The sequence below is a fragment of the Vicia villosa genome, linkage group LG1, assembly GCF_029867415.1.
Source record: "Vicia villosa cultivar HV-30 ecotype Madison, WI linkage group LG1, Vvil1.0, whole genome shotgun sequence".
Taxonomy (NCBI): domain Eukaryota; kingdom Viridiplantae; phylum Streptophyta; class Magnoliopsida; order Fabales; family Fabaceae; genus Vicia; species Vicia villosa.
In genome coordinates this window covers 55,593,474-55,610,695 of record NC_081180.1, presented here as the reverse complement: position 1 = coordinate 55,610,695, position 17,222 = coordinate 55,593,474, and the positions used below count along the sequence as shown (strand labels likewise).

At 33.7% G+C, this 17,222-nt stretch overlaps 1 protein-coding gene across 4 annotated transcripts; it reads right to left on the bottom strand.

Moving 5' to 3' along the window:
• Positions 1-1,105: 1,105 nt before the first annotated feature.
• Positions 1,106-5,937, bottom strand: LOC131638406 (two-component response regulator-like APRR2). Of its 4 annotated transcripts, none has more exons than XM_058908986.1 (12): positions 5,650-5,937; positions 5,382-5,564; positions 4,555-4,634; positions 4,298-4,364; positions 4,153-4,211; positions 3,874-3,951; positions 3,052-3,783; positions 2,780-2,920; positions 2,367-2,639; positions 2,209-2,277; positions 1,968-2,048; positions 1,106-1,831 (listed from the first exon to the last, which is right to left on the bottom strand). In XM_058908986.1, the coding sequence occupies exons 2-12, from the start codon at positions 5,509-5,511 to the stop codon at positions 1,667-1,669; spliced, it is 1,875 nt and encodes a 624-aa protein (XP_058764969.1). In that variant the 5' UTR covers positions 5,512-5,564; positions 5,650-5,937; the 3' UTR covers positions 1,106-1,666. The 4 variants fall into 4 exon arrangements, with proteins under 4 accessions (XP_058764969.1, XP_058764953.1, XP_058764961.1 ...); XM_058908970.1 differs by having other exon boundaries at positions 1,968-2,051; positions 5,650-5,936; XM_058908978.1 differs by having other exon boundaries at positions 1,968-2,051; positions 5,382-5,561; positions 5,650-5,936.
• Between the last annotated feature and the right edge of the window lie 11,285 nt (positions 5,938-17,222).

The window sequence follows — 17,222 nt, the reverse complement described above, 5'->3', positions numbered from 1 at the left end:
AAGAAATTTTCTTTTATAATTATGTACTATTTGATTGTGTGTGATACCTATGTGTAAAATTTGAATTTAAATTATGAACTTGTGAATTTTTTTATAATATGATGTTTTCAAAAAATTTAAGTACTAGTTATATTTTGTAGGGACTGAATCATCCGGTTCGACAGATTTTATACCTATATAATTTTGTTATAACGACCGGTCTATTCAACCGAGTTATCCGGTTTAACCCGGTTTAGTCATGAGGTTCAACCAGTGATCCAGTGGTTCGACCAATAAACCAGTGACCCAATACCCTCACCGGTTTGATGTCCGGTCCGATTTTTAAAACAATGCTTTTTAGTCTTTAAAATTGACACATAATATCAAAGAGTCATAATTCTTTCGCACAAGCATCATAGATGGAAAAAAAAAAAGAATTGTCAATGTTGAATAATGCCTTGATTCTACATCTCATTCATCAATTTGTCAATTATGGTTTATTGTATGAGTGAGTACATGTATGGTTTGAGGTTAAAAGGCATGGCTCCCTCTTTAAAGGTATCTTATGATAAAATCAAACCCCTCACAATGGTTGGGTAATGCATAAGTATATTCTATGAAAACAAAAGTAAAGTGTTCCAATAATTCTTCAATGAAGTGTGAGGTGGGTGGAGACTTTTCAGTATGGCTCAGTAGGAAACATGTAGGCTTAAAAATGATGGGTATAGGATATGTAACAGTCATCAAGCACATTTCAGAACCCTTTTTGAAAACATTGGCAAAAGACTTGTTATTGATGAGTTTTAATGATTATGTTCTTGCTCCTCGAACCATAGCAGTTGTCGAAGTACCATCACTGGATAATTTGATCACATTTGTAGAGCCAATCACACGCGCTTTTTCCATCTTAGCGCGGAAACTCAACCTTGGGGAAATTGAAAGTTTTAATTTAGTTCATTTTGATTTATTCATTGTTAGAATTGATCTTTTCTAAAACAGGAAAAGATAAATATTTTTAGCAAAAAAGGTCTGAAAGACAAATTAATACATGAAGAAGGTTGAAAAAGCTTAATTCTGAATTTAGCAAACAGCTGAAAATAAATTAAACTTAAAAAAGAAGATAAAGTTAAGCTTTGAACACTTTTTTTATTCACAACATTGTTCCTATCCTTACCATTATTAGATTCCCTCACCCAAAAATACAACCCCAACAATCACTGTTTTATGCTTCCCAAAAGTGCCACATTTACAACCATATCAGCATCTATTTACAACCACAATTTTTCAGAGAGCATCAACAAATGTGTGGCCATTTCTCAACCGGCCAAAACGCCTAATCGGTGTTCCCCACTTGGCATTTCCTTTGTTTTGACACCAAACACAACCATGATACTAACATATTTATTGGCGTCATGTACCAGACACACCTTTAATATGAAGTGTCAGAACTATGTAGTTACTTCTTGGTTGTTGTGTCATCATGGATTTTCGTATGAAGTGGTTGGTACTTGGTAGTGGGGACCTAATATCGAAAAACAAAATGGTCCCTAGTCTCGTATTCCTAGTCAATGTACTAAATGAAACCCGATAAATTTGAGATACTGATAAAAATCACAACAGGTCTTGTTCTGGTGGACCCTTTGTATAGAAATTTGTCACCATCAGAACCAGTTTTTGGCTGTAAATTTCAAATGGGAATACAGCTATTATTGCTTGGAGGGATGCTGGAAATGCCTTTCCTTGAAAGCTCAGTCAACACACTATCCGTGGAAGGCGGTTTGAGGCCTATCGGCAAAGGTAGCCATGGCTTACTCATTGCCTCCGTCACAACCTTGTCAATAATCGCCTCTTCCTGCATGCATACATTGTAAGCACATTATATTTTATGATAAGATACATTGTAAATGTGCCCGTTATTAGTTGCAATTCTATAAGTCGAGTTAAAAGTACTCGAGTAAAAAGAAACGGAAAGGAAAGTATTGAATTACCGGATAATCGTCTAAGGAACTGTTGGGCGTGCTAAACGTGTAATCCATTACATTATTATCATTGCTCAAGGCAGGTATATTCTGCTGTTTGATTAAAAGATATGATGAGCATCACGCGTAAATAATTTAACTGACTAGCACAAACTAATTGAGCATGCAATGCAAGCGTAATTACATAATCAAGTATTAACCATGAATGCAAAGAAGATAAAGTTGAGATCTTCAATTTGATGATACTCACTTGAGTGTAGGAAAAGCATTGAGCTTGAGGTGGTGGTAAGACGGGGCAGCCCCAAGCATCTGAATGCATCTGCAACATCAAGTGATAATATGTCAAACTGCAATCATAAGCATAACCATAACAAGCCACGGAGAAAGGTTCCTGAAGAAATATATTACCCCTGGAAATGGTTGCCAGTGCCAACTTTCTGTAGGCTGCCAAACAGGATAACTGGACGGCCCCCAAATAGGCATGCCGGCCATTTGACTCCCAGATTGTCCCCACATAGGATATAAAGGAGCTTGAGGAAGGGCGTGGTTAGAATAATACGACGGAGGACAAGGCATAATTGGCCTTTGAAAACAATAACCCCTCTGCATTGGATCTCTTTGATATAGCCATTTCCGGTCCTCTTGCTTCGGCAAGATATGTCGCTTATGCATTCTATATTTCTGTTTAAAGTTAAACAATATATGACATTATGTTAGTATGAATTACCTAAGGAGATACATGAATATTGTTTTCAATATTGGCAATTCCTAATGAGTTATTGAAATAGTTTGGAAACAGCGGTAGCAAGGTAGACAATAACCTGAAGATGGCTTGCCACATTATGTCTTGTTAAGCTGTCCACTTTCATTAAATCCAATATACGAGAAGGAATAGCATGATCAATGCCTAGTTGTTCCACTGCCTTCACAAATTTTTTGTGCAGCTCTGGTGTCCAGTCTACCTAAGACAAAGTACCAAAACTGTTCTTAAGATAATCGAGCTAAGCAGATCACTTATACAGAAAAAACAAAACTTAGGATGTTCTTTTTCATGTATGCCAAGCAGTATATTGTAATTCGTAAAGAAGCTTACTTTCATCTTCTTTCTATTCGCTTTTATTTCACATTTATGATTACGAATGCCCACTTTATTTGCAGATGTAGTATTACTTTCAGTATTGGTGAGAACCTTCACAGTTTGTGGATGTGGAGTAACAACACTCTCACATTTAGAAGTGTCCATAAAATCCTCCTCTTCGTTTTGAACCAAAGTAACTTCAGATTTTCGAGTGCTTTCAGCATTCAAATTTTTACAAGTAATTTCGACAGACTTAGATTCTCCATCATGCTCTCCACTTTCTTTATCTGTGGGGCAATTAGTCTGCTCTTGGCGAGTACTCTCAGCATTCAAATTTTCACAAGTAATTTCGACAGATTTAGATTCTTCATCATGCTCTCCACTTTCTTTTTCCATGGAGCAATTAGTCTGGTCTTGGCGAATACTCTCAGCATTCAAATTTTCACAAGTAGTTTCGACAGATTTAGATTCTCCATCATGCTCCCCACTTTCTTTATCCATGGAGCAATTAGTCTGCTCCTGGCAATCCCCATCGTCTAGTAATCTTTCCAACTGTTTCAGTTGTGGGGTTGAAGGAGCTGGATAATGCTCGGGGTCATTGTCAGAAAACCCAGATACTTTTTCTAACTCAACCGATGCACTACTTTCGTGCTGTTCATTGTCTGTTTGGAGTTGCAAGATGGAGACTACAGATTCCTTGACAGGTTTCAGTGATTCAGACTTGACACTTGCCCCAGCATTGAACGCCTGCTTGATTTAAACCACATAAGAATTATTTTGCTTGTCATACGATAGGCGTAAACACGGACTGAATGTCAACAATGTTAATTAACAGACCTTGTGAACCACATGCTGCCAGATATTTCTGAGCTTGTCCTCGGAGAGTGGTTTGCTGAGGAACTCCACTGCCCCAAGCTTAAAAAAGACAGCAAAACAAAAGCAAGGAGTCAAGAGTTGTGCATCAACAATTAAAGCAGATTGAAAATACAATACTGTTTTTCTTTTATCGTCTATTAAATACGATCTATTTCCATTGCTTGATCTATTTCTCTACTGATTTCTGTTTTAGAATTCCGGGTTCCCATTATAATTCAAAGAACACAACCAAAATCTTACCGCTATGCACTTCATCATGGTGTTCAGACAATCGTTGTTTGAAGTCACTGTATCAAAAACTGAAAAATTGTAAAACATCCAGCAAGCAAAAAAATATTTTTCCATGAGTGGATCTTGAAAAGTTTGGCGTAGTTTCTGTACTTACTAATGGTTGGCAAGTCCTTTGTATTCTCAAGAAATTTGAAACCTCCCTCGCAACTGTGTGAACTCACCTACAATTAGGATGGACACAAGTGGTTACAAATAACATCACCAAAGCCGAATTACCTTACCATATTAAGATACGGAGTTTGCGGCGACTAACAAGACAAGATCATCATTTCTCTCTAGAGATGTTCATTTTATTTTCAACAAGCACACAAATCTAAATTCCAAATCTACTTTATTATGAAAGTTCATTACCTCCACTATGGCTATATGGAAGCCTTCAGGTCTATTTGAGATTGCTGACAACGCTTCATTCACGTCGCAGAATATAGAAACTGCATAGAAACTTTCAAGATTAATAAACAAATTGACAGAATGGACAAGCATGTAAGGAAAAGAAGGATCGCGGACATGCAGGAGACCGAGGGCAAAGTAAAAGAACCATGAGAATTTCAATAAAATCCAGTTATAGTTCAGCTGGTCCTTAATAACTATTTTCAATCAAACTTGCTTTGATGGAAACTTTAGTTTTCCATAACAAATGCATGTCCTCGGCAGCAAACTTCTAAAAAGGCGAAGAATAACAAAAAAAAAAAAATCCAAACTCAATATCATTACAATTAGGACCATATCCCAGTTTTAAAAACACACATCAAGTACACAGTTTAAAGATGAAAACTTAGACAACATTACCATATATGGAACTATTAAACACAAAAAAAACAAAAAGAAAAGGCGTTCTTTCAAAATGTAGCCTCCAATGCAATTAAATCATGTGGTCACAGTTTTACAGGGAACAATACTAGGATGCTTTATTGTGTTAGTCCTCCGTTTTTCAAAATCCAAGGACCCTAGTAATTCAGAATTCGGCCGAGAGGTAAGTAAAGCCTCACCAAAAATTGTTTCAGACAAGAGTCGAACGCAGAGAACCTGGTTCGACCTTAACTGAAACTCATTAACCACTTGATTACTACACAAAGATTCTACAGCAATGACATTCAATTATTCTAAAGCAATGATACTTTGCACAATTAAGCTCAACTTTACCATCCAAAGTGGTAAGAATCCAAAAAGTCTCTTACCAATATAGTCCATGGCCTCAAGCTTTGTTCTTATCTCATCAGCACAAGCAGTGTCTTCCTGAAGGAGAAGAACCTTGAGACCTTTGGGAAAATCCTTCCATTGTTGTAAATCATTAGCAGTACAAACCATAGCTGGCTTAGCATCCTTTCTCAACCTCTCTCATCAACAACATCCAATTCCTTCTGCAAAACCATGAATTCAGTAACTGCATGCAGATAACAAAAAATATAAGAAATTTGTTATGAGAATCTTTAGAGTTTAAACTACCTTGGAATAAGAGAGAAAAAAAGGTTGATGAGTTGAATTAGAGTTCCATAATAAGCTAAAACTTGTGTTGTTGGTGCATTGTTAATAAAGAGAAAGAGGTGAGATGGTAGTGCCAGTGACTAGTGAACAGTAGCCATCAGTAGTAGTTGCGGACCACAGGAAGAACCTTTCTGCCACTTCTTCATACACTATTTATTTATACCAATATTGCCCCTCTCAGTGTTATTCCAAAAAAAGCTCAGAGATCTTCAATGTCTAATATGACAGTGAAACTAACTACAGCTGAGAGGAGTTAATATGTATATATATAGCCTTTCTTTAGCAAAATAGAAAAATTATCCAAAAGAGTAGAGCATATAATGACGTGACTAAATATTTTTATATGATATTTAGTTATTTACTTTATAAAGTTGAATGTACAATATTTCTTCAGTTTTGTAGTTATTGTCTCACTTTATCACCTGAAATTTGATTAAAAGTAAATGTTTTTTTTTTTCTAAAATAGGATTATTATTATTATTATTATTATTATTATTTTTATTATTATTATTATTATTATTATTATTATTTTTATTATTATTATTATTATTTTTAATTAATATTATATGCACTACGGTCAAATATTAGATTTTATTTTATCTTTAAGTTAACTTAATAACCGGTGTTACATATTTTAACAATGTCATAATAATTTTAGAATCAGGGCCGGCCTAAGAGCCAAGCTGCTAAAGCTAGGGCTTTAGGCCTCAAAAGTTTGGACTTAAAAAATGCCTCAAAATTTTTTTATTTAGATATAAAAATATATAATGACATTTGAATTACATATATTATTATAGTTGAATTGGTAAAATATATGCCTCTTTTCTTTTTGATATTAGTTCAACTCTTAACAACCACAAAATTAATATTTTGAAATACATTTTAAAGGCCTCACTTTAAAATTTGCTTTAGACCTCTAAACAGGTTGGACCGACCCTGTTTTAGATGTGTCTAAAAATCTAAAATAACATTATCTTACATGGTCAAATTATGAATAAATAATGTTTGGACACATACAGACTAATAAAATAAATAAAAGATAAATATTTTAATTAATCATTTTATTTTATTTTAAAAAATTGTGTGTGCGAGTTTATTTTTTATTTAGAGTTGTGTTCAACTAAATTTTTCTCTATCAATAAAATTCTTCAATATTAAATATTTTTACAATCCCCATAAAATTAATCTTCTTATTTTAAAATCAAATAATATTAGTTCTCCTTCACACTTTTTAATGAAATTTGATGTTATTTTTATAATGGCATGACACAAATAATCATAAAAGAGTCTTTGTCACATTTTAAAGACACAAGATATAAGTTTTGTATCATTAAGAAATGAATGTGTTGTGAATTCTCAGTGTAAAAATGTGAGACTGTTTAATTTTAAAATATGTTAACTAATTTGATGAATCATTAATAAAATGTAATTAAATAAAATATTTAATATTAAAATAAAATAATTAATAATTAAAAGTATGATAAAACAAATAATTATATTAAAAATAAAAAATTATGCATAATAAATAATAGTAAAATAATGAGTAAAAATAAACTAATAAATTTGTTATTATTATTATTATTATTATTATTGTTATTATTATTATTATTATTATTATTATTATTATTATTATATGCGTAATAAATTTATCTGTATGTTCTAAGCTCAAATAATACTTATAGTAACCAAATTGATTAAAATTAAGCCGCTTCAATTAAAGAAGAAACAAATGAGGGTAATATAATTTAAATCTTAATAGAAATAATATTCAATTCAACAAGCAAAATTATCTTTTAAAATTTTAATATAACTTAAAAAAAGTTATAAGATCCAAGGTCGTGAACAAAGGTGAATGCTGTTACCAAACAACTTTTGTTTAATACTAGTTTAAGCTTACTATGTTAAGTAAATAGAGACACGTGGTGTTATGTTTTGTTTTGTTTTGTTGTTCTTTGACCATTATAAGTAACAAGATGATTAAAAGGACTACTTACCTTAGACGAGTAAAATCATAACTACTTCCATTTCGTGCACTTCAAATGTTTTTCATAACTCAAATATCATTAACTCAGGTGATGACTTGTGGGTAACTAATTATGTACTTAGATGATCATCAACTTAATCAAAGTTACATTGAAAATCACATCAATTCAAAAGTTTCAAATAATTGCTTTATTATTTGAAAATTTCTTTGACCACCTCCCTATGGGGTCACCCCCAGCCCAAAATATCCCTGCTTCGGAAGTTCATTTCCGAAAGCGTCTTTTTTTGAAAAAATTGACTTATTTCGGAAGTTCATTTCCGAAAACATTATTTCGGAAGTTCACTTCCGAAATACTGCGATTTCTGCAGATTTATCAAAACACTCCCCCTCCCCCAATCATTTACCCTAAATCAAAACAAAAAGTGGCAAAGGCGAAAATTTGTGCAAACAGAATTCCAAAGCTGCATCAAGGCTCCAATCACACTGCTAAACAACATTCAAAAGCCCTCAATCCTAACATTTTGTAAGTTTTGAAATTTTTAGATCTATTATTGAAATGCATGTTATTTAGGGTTTTAATTGCATAAATGATATATGGTTAGGTTGTTAGTAGTATTTAGGTTGTTTAGAAGCATTTTGATTTGGTTTGAAGTTTGGTTTAGGGGTCTGTCATGGAAGTTGCAGGAAACTCCATCGCAGGGGTGTTTCGGAAGTTCATTTCCGAAAACACCTCCACCTAGTTTTCGGAAATGAACTTCCGAAATGTATCAGAAGTTCAAATTTTTTTGTTTTTTATTTTGTCTATGCATATTAATCGTTTTCAATTGTTTACAGGAACATGTCAGGCAACCAACCAGCACGCAGGACTGCGTCTTCTAAAGAGGGCGCTAAGGGAAGAAAGGGTTCTTCAAAGAAGGAGGTGAAAGAGGTGAAGGAGGTGAAGGAGGTGAAGGAGAAGAAGAAGCTTTTGACTGGTTCTGCTTCTCGTTCCCTGGGGGTCCATGGCTCGGACGTGCCGGCTCAGCCTTCAGGTGTGATCAACGCTGATGGTTCTGATACTGAGTGGGATGAGGATTGGTATAATTATCTTCATTCGGAGGAGTTCGCTCGTCGGGAAGAATAACGTGTTTTTATTTTGTTTGATGTGTATTTTGTAACGCTCGTCGGGCAGAATAACATGTTTTTGTTTTGTTTGACGTGTTTTGTTTTGTTCTGATTTCGGATTGTATCGCACAGTGTTTTTGTATTGGATTTATCATGTTAGTTTTTGGAAGTGGTAACCGGGGTCGGAACATATGACGGAGGAGGTGGATGTTCGGAGGAAGAAGAACCGGAGGTACGTCCACCGCGAGACAAAGGAGCCAATCAATGTAAGCTATAGTTTATCATTATCATCTGGGGACGTCATTTCTAAAAAATCAAGATTAAAAATAATATGATTTTTTTCCCAATTTTTTGTAATGACGTCCCCTGATGATAATGATAAACTATAGCTTACATTGATTGGCTCATTTGTCTCGCGGTGGACGTACCTCCGGTTCTTCTTCCTCCGGACATCCACCTCCTCCGTCATATGTTCCGGCCCCGGTTACACCTCCTCCGTCATTTGTTACTTACAGTAGTACGTATTTTTATTAAAAGAATAAAAAAAACCTTTTGAAATTTGGAAGCCTTTTTTTCTCCCCACCACTCTCTCATCCCCACCTACCCGTGTTCAACAATATGTAACTTTAATTTTATGTAATATTATCGTTGTAATATTCACCCGATTAAATAAAACGAATTGTTGTTGTTTTTCATTTTATTCTGTCCAGACATATTTTCGGAGGTTCATTTCCGAATTCTCCAAGGGGGGTGCGTTCGGAGATGAACTTCCGAAACACCACATTTTCTGAAAAGTAACTTTATTTCGGAGATGCATCTCCGAAATCAATATTTTATATTAAAAAAAACACGTTTTCGGAGATACATTTCCGAAAACACCTTTTTTAAGAAAAAAAGTACAGTTTCGGAAATGAACTTCCGAAACAAGGGGTATTGTGGTAAATTCACCAGGGGTGGACAAGAAGGTTAGGAGGTGGGTGAAGAAATTTTCTATTATTTTTACATTTTTTACATTGAAATGAATATATTTTTGTACATTTGATTTTGTGTTAATTTGTTTTTTTTAACACAAAACCTGTTAAGAATGTAATTCTTTGTGTCAAAATGTCATTTCAACAAAGTTTGTTGTTGTCGAAATGTATTATGTGTCAAAATTGTATAGCTGTCGAAATGTTGAAGAAGTGTATTTCGACAGAGATTTAGCCTTAGCTTTATTTTGTGTTTTTAGCTGAGTTAGGTTAGTTGGAGATTGCTTGGCGTGTATGTAATCTCAGCCTATAAGCAGAGAGGTACACTATTATTATAATAGTGTAGTTGCATAAAGAAAATATTGAATAAATTTTCACTTGAGAGTAGAGAGAAACTCTGCAGAAATATTCTTTTTCTTCCCCTTTTCTCTCAAGCCCTAATTTCCTTTTCTTTTCAAATTCATCTTTTCTTCTCTTCTCTCATAATCAATGTGCAGCGGAATCATCTTGCAACAAATTAGCGGTTGATTCACTCGAGTGAAGAACAAGAGGCGAAATCAGCCTGAAGAATTAATTCTTGTTCATCAAGATTGATTCGGAATTCTCCAAATTTTGGGTGTAATTCTAACATATAGTATCTAAAGCACTGGTTGTGTGATTTGTAAGAAGCATAGCGTGATGAATCATTCGAACAAGCATTTTCTAGCGAGTCTTCCGATTTTGAAAGATAACAACTATGAGAATTGGCGTAAGCAAATGAAGATCTTTTTCTGTTATCAAGAACTTAAGGATTTTGTGTAGGAAGGAGTAACGCCAATTGCAGAAGGCGCTACAGATGAACAAAAGGTTGGACATAAAAAATTGAAGAAGAAAGATTATAAAGTTCTATTTATAATTCATCAATGTATTAGTCCAGATAACTTTGAAAGTTGAGTGATACAGAAAAAGCGAAAGAAGCGTGGGATATCTAGAGAAATCATTTGGAGGCACAAGGAAGATGAAAGAGGTGAGGTTACAAACTCACAAAAGAGCGTATGAATTGCTTCAGATGGAAGAAAGTGAAAGCATAAGTGATTTCTTCACTAGGGTTACGAAATTGGTGAATCAAATCAATGTATGTGGAGAAACATTGACATCAAGGTCAGTGATTGCAAATATCTTGAGGTCGTTGGCTCCAAAATTCGATCACATGGTAGTAGCTATAGAATAATCGAAAGATTTATCAACATTGACAAAGGAATAGCTTCAAGGGACGCTTGAATCTCATGAACAAAGAATGGCTGAAAGAGTTGCAAGCAAGTCGAAGAGTGATGTGGCTCTACAGGTGGAATCAACAAAAGAAAAAAAGGCAAAGGAATATGGTTCGACAACAAAGGTAGATGAGGCTACAACAATTCGACTGGTAGATGAAACCAGCAAGATGGAAACTCCTCAAATCAAAGAAGATCCACATACCAAAGCAACCATATAGGTGGTGTTGCAGGTAGAGGAACAGGTGGTGGATGAAAACTTGACAAAAGTCACATTTAGTGTTTCAATTGTAAGAAGTAAGGTCACTACTCTAGTGATTGTCTTGAAAAACAAAATAATCGAGAAAGTAATGCGAGGCTTGTAAAGCATGAAGAAGAAGATATGTTGTTGATGGTCCTTCAGATGCTTATGCGGATCCTCACCTGCAAAACCATTAACCTAGGCAACAAATGTGTTAAACCATATTTCAATTCAAAAGGTGCATCAGCTGCAGGATAGTCAATATATAAAGCATTGTGATTAACATCAAGAGCGACAAGTTCTCTAAGAGTTCTTTGGTCATCTACGATATGATTATCAAATTCAAAATTCAAGATCAAATAAAATCAATATTACTAGTGATAATCAAATCAATAATGAAATTAAAACCAAAATCAAATCAACACATAATCAAATAAAATCATAAAGAACTACAATGTCCCAATTGAGAAAATAAATGGAAAAATAGAAAAGCGATTAAAATAAAATAAAAAATATATAAAAACATGACTACAAATCAAATAAAATAAGATCACTAACCTACAATTTTTTTTTGGATTTTTTTGAAAATAATTAAATCAAATAAAATAGAAAAAAGAGGAATTTGCGATTTTGAGGGTCGAAATCTTTTAGAATCTTATTCTAAGGGGTATTGTTCCACGATTTTTTTTCTGAACTTCTCGAAAAATTTTGGAGCAAATCGAAACAGTAACTTCAGAACTCACCTGATAGGCTGGAAAACTAACCCCTGCACTGCAACCCTGAAAATCAACAAACAAAAAAAAAAACAAGAAAAATTCTAGCAAGAACACTATACCTATGACTCTAATATCGGTTAATAACAACAAAAATCCCCCGCAACGGCGCCAATTTGATCTGTTATCGCGCACAGATAAAAGCGAGTGTTTTAGAAAAACAGTAGTTTAGCGGTAACGACAACTCGAATATCGTTCTCACAAAGATTCTTGTAATATTATCAACCAATTGAAGTTTCAATTGAGGGGGTTTAAGTTTCAGTAGTTTAGGCAAAATAAGCGATAAAATTAAGGAATTATAAATTAAGCTAAAATGGCAATTATACTAGTTCGTGTACTTACTTATCACTGGTTCATAAAAATATCAATCCCCTAAACGAATTATATTCCCCTACCGATTACAACACCTATTAACAAGTAAAATTGATTTTATAAGATTTCATTCCTATTTTTCGAATTAAGCAAACAGATCAGCACAGTCACGAATTAAGCAAACATGATTCTAATTTACGTAGTTTAACGATTAAGCAACGATAAAATATGATAAAGGTTTACATGTTCTCATGTAGCTTGTGTAGTGGTTTTATTCCTATCTCTAGGACTTATTGTGCTTTGGGTGTTTAGCCAAAATTTTCCAAATGGGGGAGATTGTTAGATCCATGGTTTTATGATTGGCATAAATTTTGCTAAAACATGGTTCTTAACTGATGTTGTTCAAGATGTTGTAACATCTTGACCAACTGTCATGACAGGTTCTTCTGTCATGTGTTTCATCAAACAAATATTGAGCCAAGTGTCTTGACATCTTAGCCTATTGTACAGCAGGCATTGTTGTTATATCTCTTAACATATTTTATTTGTTTTTTGAGATTCCTTTTTGATATATCTCATTAAGTTGCGCATGTCAAGGAGTTTTTATTAGGAACAATGCAAATTTGAGTTGGTTTCATTAAAAAGGATCTTGGAGACTTTTTAGGAAACTTTGAAGATTTGTTCCTATTTTGTGTGAAGATCTTGCAGCTGAATGAAAAATAGAAGATTTGATTTGATTGAAGAGTTCAATCTCATACTGCAAGAGTGTATAAATGAACTTGCTAAACTTAAAATAGCTAGCATTCATAACAAAGAAACAGTGGGTGCAAAAATAAGGGTTTAGGGTTTTGAGAGTACTTTAAGTTTTTTTGTGTTTTTGTGTATGTCACTCATGTATCTTTTGATACATTGAGGTAGGTTGATTGTTCTCTCTCATGAGATTTTAATAAAATATTTGAGTATTGTTCATTGTTCCCACTAATGAGCTTTTAAGCAACGAGTTGAGTATTGTTCATAGTCAAAAGTTTTTAAGCAAAACTAAGTATTGTTTGTTGAAAATGTAATCTTTTGTTTTGGTTTTGTCACTGGTTTGTGATTGTTTCTATCACTGAGGTGATTGGTAGGAAATGAGAGGGGGTTCTCATATCTAGAGGGTTCTAGGTAGAAGTTACACAAGGTAGTGATTAGGCGAGAAGTTGTAAATTGAGATTGTTTAGGCTTTGAACTAACATTATCATAATGGATTTTCTTCATGGTTTGCTAGCCTCCAGAGTATGTGACGTTGCACTGAACTGGGTTAACAATTGATTGTGTTCTTTTACCTTATGCAATTTAATTCTGCATAATTTCTATTTTGGTAAAGTGTTTTTTGTCAGCAGGTGATGTCATAACATCTGTCCTGATGTTGTGTTTTGTGTTAAGACATCAGTCTTGATATATGTATTACAAGTGCCATAATTTCAAACATGGCAGCAGAAGTCACGAAACTCAAAACAACAACAGGATTTATACTCAAAAACGCATACTCAAACAGGTTCATCTCTAAACCATAACTTTGCCATTATAAGGTCAACATTGTAATTCCTCTAAATTACTCAACTCAAAATATTCATATAATTAAATTTTAATAATTATTTATAACTAAAAATAATCAGAGTAAAGTTATGTAATTACTCAACAACTCCAATTTACATCTCAATTCAACAAAAACTCAAAACATACAAACAAAGTAATGATTAATTTATTATACTCGCAACTCATCAAAGGTTAACAATTTTTGTATATAACTCAACAGAGTTCTCAAAGCGAACTCTAAATAACTCTATAATAACCTTCACAAATCTAAAATAACTCTAAAGTACTCAAAAGTACTTTAAAGTGCTTAAAATGCTCTACTGACAATATTTCACGAGTGATAACTCTACTGAACTCTTAGGGGCAGGCGACCTGACTCAAAATTTAATCAAATAACTATAAGGTAACAATTTATCCTCCAACTAATCAAAGGGTAACTAAAAGTCACTAACATAAAAAATTTGCTCCAAATTTGCCGAACTGACCCTCAAACTCGAAAACCACCGAAATCGTCGCCTGCTGTTCACCCTCCCGAACCACCAACCTGCTCACCAACCCGCACATTGGTTCGTAGAGACTATATATGTGCGTCATTCGTTGACTGTGGCAACCCACCAACGATTTAGGGCTCGACCGCCCTTGCGCTAAATCGCCTCACACACGCATCAACATCGCGTTGCGCTCCCTCGGAACCACCGATCAACGCAGCCCATCAGCTGCGTCTCGCGCTCCGCAATTTCCATCCAGCGCGACTTCCCCGTCCCCGTGTACGATCGCGCACTGCCGTTGCCATCGTAGCGCGATACTGCCTCCACTGTTGACCAACGCAGCCCCGGCCTCTGCGGCTCTGCAGCGCGACCTTTCGCCCTGATTCATGATTTCTTATTTTTCCTTATTTTTACGATTTTCCTTATTTTCCTGAATTTTTTGATTATTTCTGACAAATTTTTATTTTTCGGGAAAACAAACTATTTGGGATCGCTCAATAATTCACAAACATCTCATACATTTTCCAACTATCACAAAAATTCCACAAGAGCATAACACAAAATTAACAGAATCATATATTTTCTCATTACAACAACAACATATAGAGCAACTCATCAATCGATGGCCTTAGGGGTTTTGGTCAAACCCCTTTGTCCTCAAACAAGAACGCACAAAAGAAATATAGAGAACAAGATGGAGAAGATAACAGGGTGAGGATCCCTCTTTCGAAGTTTGAAGGTTGAAGGATTCTTCCCCTTTTCTCACGATCGCTCCAAGCTCTACTCTAACTTTCAAATTCACGATCTGCCTCTTTTAACAATTCCCAACTTTTGCACGTATGTACAAAAGTCCCTCATGTTAACTAGTTATTTAACCCTAAAAGTCTCAATTGATTCTCCCACCCTCTAAGTTACTCACACCTCCTAGTATTTGATTTAATTTAAAATAATATAATATTTTATTAAATAAATTCAACCAATATTTATTTTATAAGCAAATATAATTTATAGTTATTTACTAATATTACTCTTAAATAACTATTTTTATTTTAACTTAAATAATCATCTAATTATCTCTAAATAATTTACTTATCTAATTATTTTTAATTAAATAATTAATTCTATTTTTCTTAATTCTCTCCTCTAAAATACTTCTATTATTAATTAAATAAATAAAATAACAATAATTCAAACATGACACATATATTAACTAAATTAAATCAAATTAATTAATTAAAATTAATAAACTAAAGTTGGGGTGTTATATTGTCTATTACTTAAGTAAAATTTATTGCTCTTGTTGAAGGGGTCAGGGAAGTCATATGGCTGAAAGACATGATTTGAGAGTTAGGGATTACTCAAAAATGTGTGGAGATAAATTGTGATAGTCAAAGTGTTACTACTTGGCCAATCATCAAATTTACCACGAGAGAACAAAACACATTGACACCCGTTTACATTTTATAAGCGCCCTTGGAAGAGAATCCAACTGATATGTTCATCAAATCATTGCCAAGATCAAGGTTCAAGCATTGCATGGACTTGATCAAATTTGATGAAGAGTGATTCAAGCTTTGAAGAGAGCGGCAATGTGGTTGGTGGTTAAATTGATATCATCATCGGTTTAAAGTCAAGGTGGAGAGTTGTTGTAATATGCCTTAAAATCTCAAGTGAGAAAAATAGAAAGAAAAGAGACATATTTAGGTACTGACAGTTTTGAGCTTGTTTGTGGATCCGTTTATTAATGGGTCATAGCTTGGGTATGTTAATATTTTGTTAGTTATAAATATGAGTTTTTCTCTCATTTTTCAGGAATAAGTTGCATAAGGTAGAAATCGTATTGAGAAAGAAAATGGTAAAATTCTTATAGTTATATTTTAGGGATTTGGCAGCCTTTTGGAGTTATCATAGGGATTGATAAACACTTTTGAAGGTGAAATAAACACAAAGAGGTTGAATTGTGTTAGCTTTTTCTTTCTTTTGTAAGACACTCTTATCAGATCTTAACACAAGGTATATGATCTGATTGTTTACAGCGGATAAAATAAGTTCAAAGGTAGAGAGTAAACAAAAGAGAGATACAAGCAATTTATCCTAGTTCATCCTACAAAACGAGAGTAGCCCAGTCTCCTTGCACTTCCAAAGAATTTCACTATAATATTTTATGATTACAATTGCTCAAGCACACAAGCAAGAGTCTTCTAATGCTCAAACACATAAGTAGAGACTTCTAATGCTCAAGCACACAATCAAGAGACTTCTAACAATCTATCCTAATCAGATAAAATAATGCTCACGCTTCAAATGCATGTTTAAGATATACTTGTATTCAATACATTAAAAATAAAAATAACTGACTTTTTTAAGGAACAAAAATGCATATTTTATTGAAAAAACTTGTATTCAATGCATTAAAAATTAAATTAATTAATTTATTTAGAGAATAATTTCTTTATTATGAAAATCTTAAAGAGTGTCTCTGATACACTCGTTAACATTACCCGAAAAATTTATCAGCAAAGCAAATTGCCTTCTTATAAGTAGATTTTATATAGTTGACTTAAGTAGAATTCACATTTTAAGATATAATTTACTTATAATTTTGGTTAGTATAATACTACAACTACAATGGTGTTAATGAGGGGGGAAAAGTAGTTCACAAAAATAAAATAGTGTTGTAAGAAAATCCCAAGAAACTAGCCTAGCCATGTAATAAATGTTGTATTGTCAGTACTAGTATTACTCCACAGTAGTACAAGGAATCCATATATTGAGTCAGTTCCTCGCCCATAGTTTGGCATGAAAACAAGAGGCTGTCTTACTTTTTTATCTTCAACTT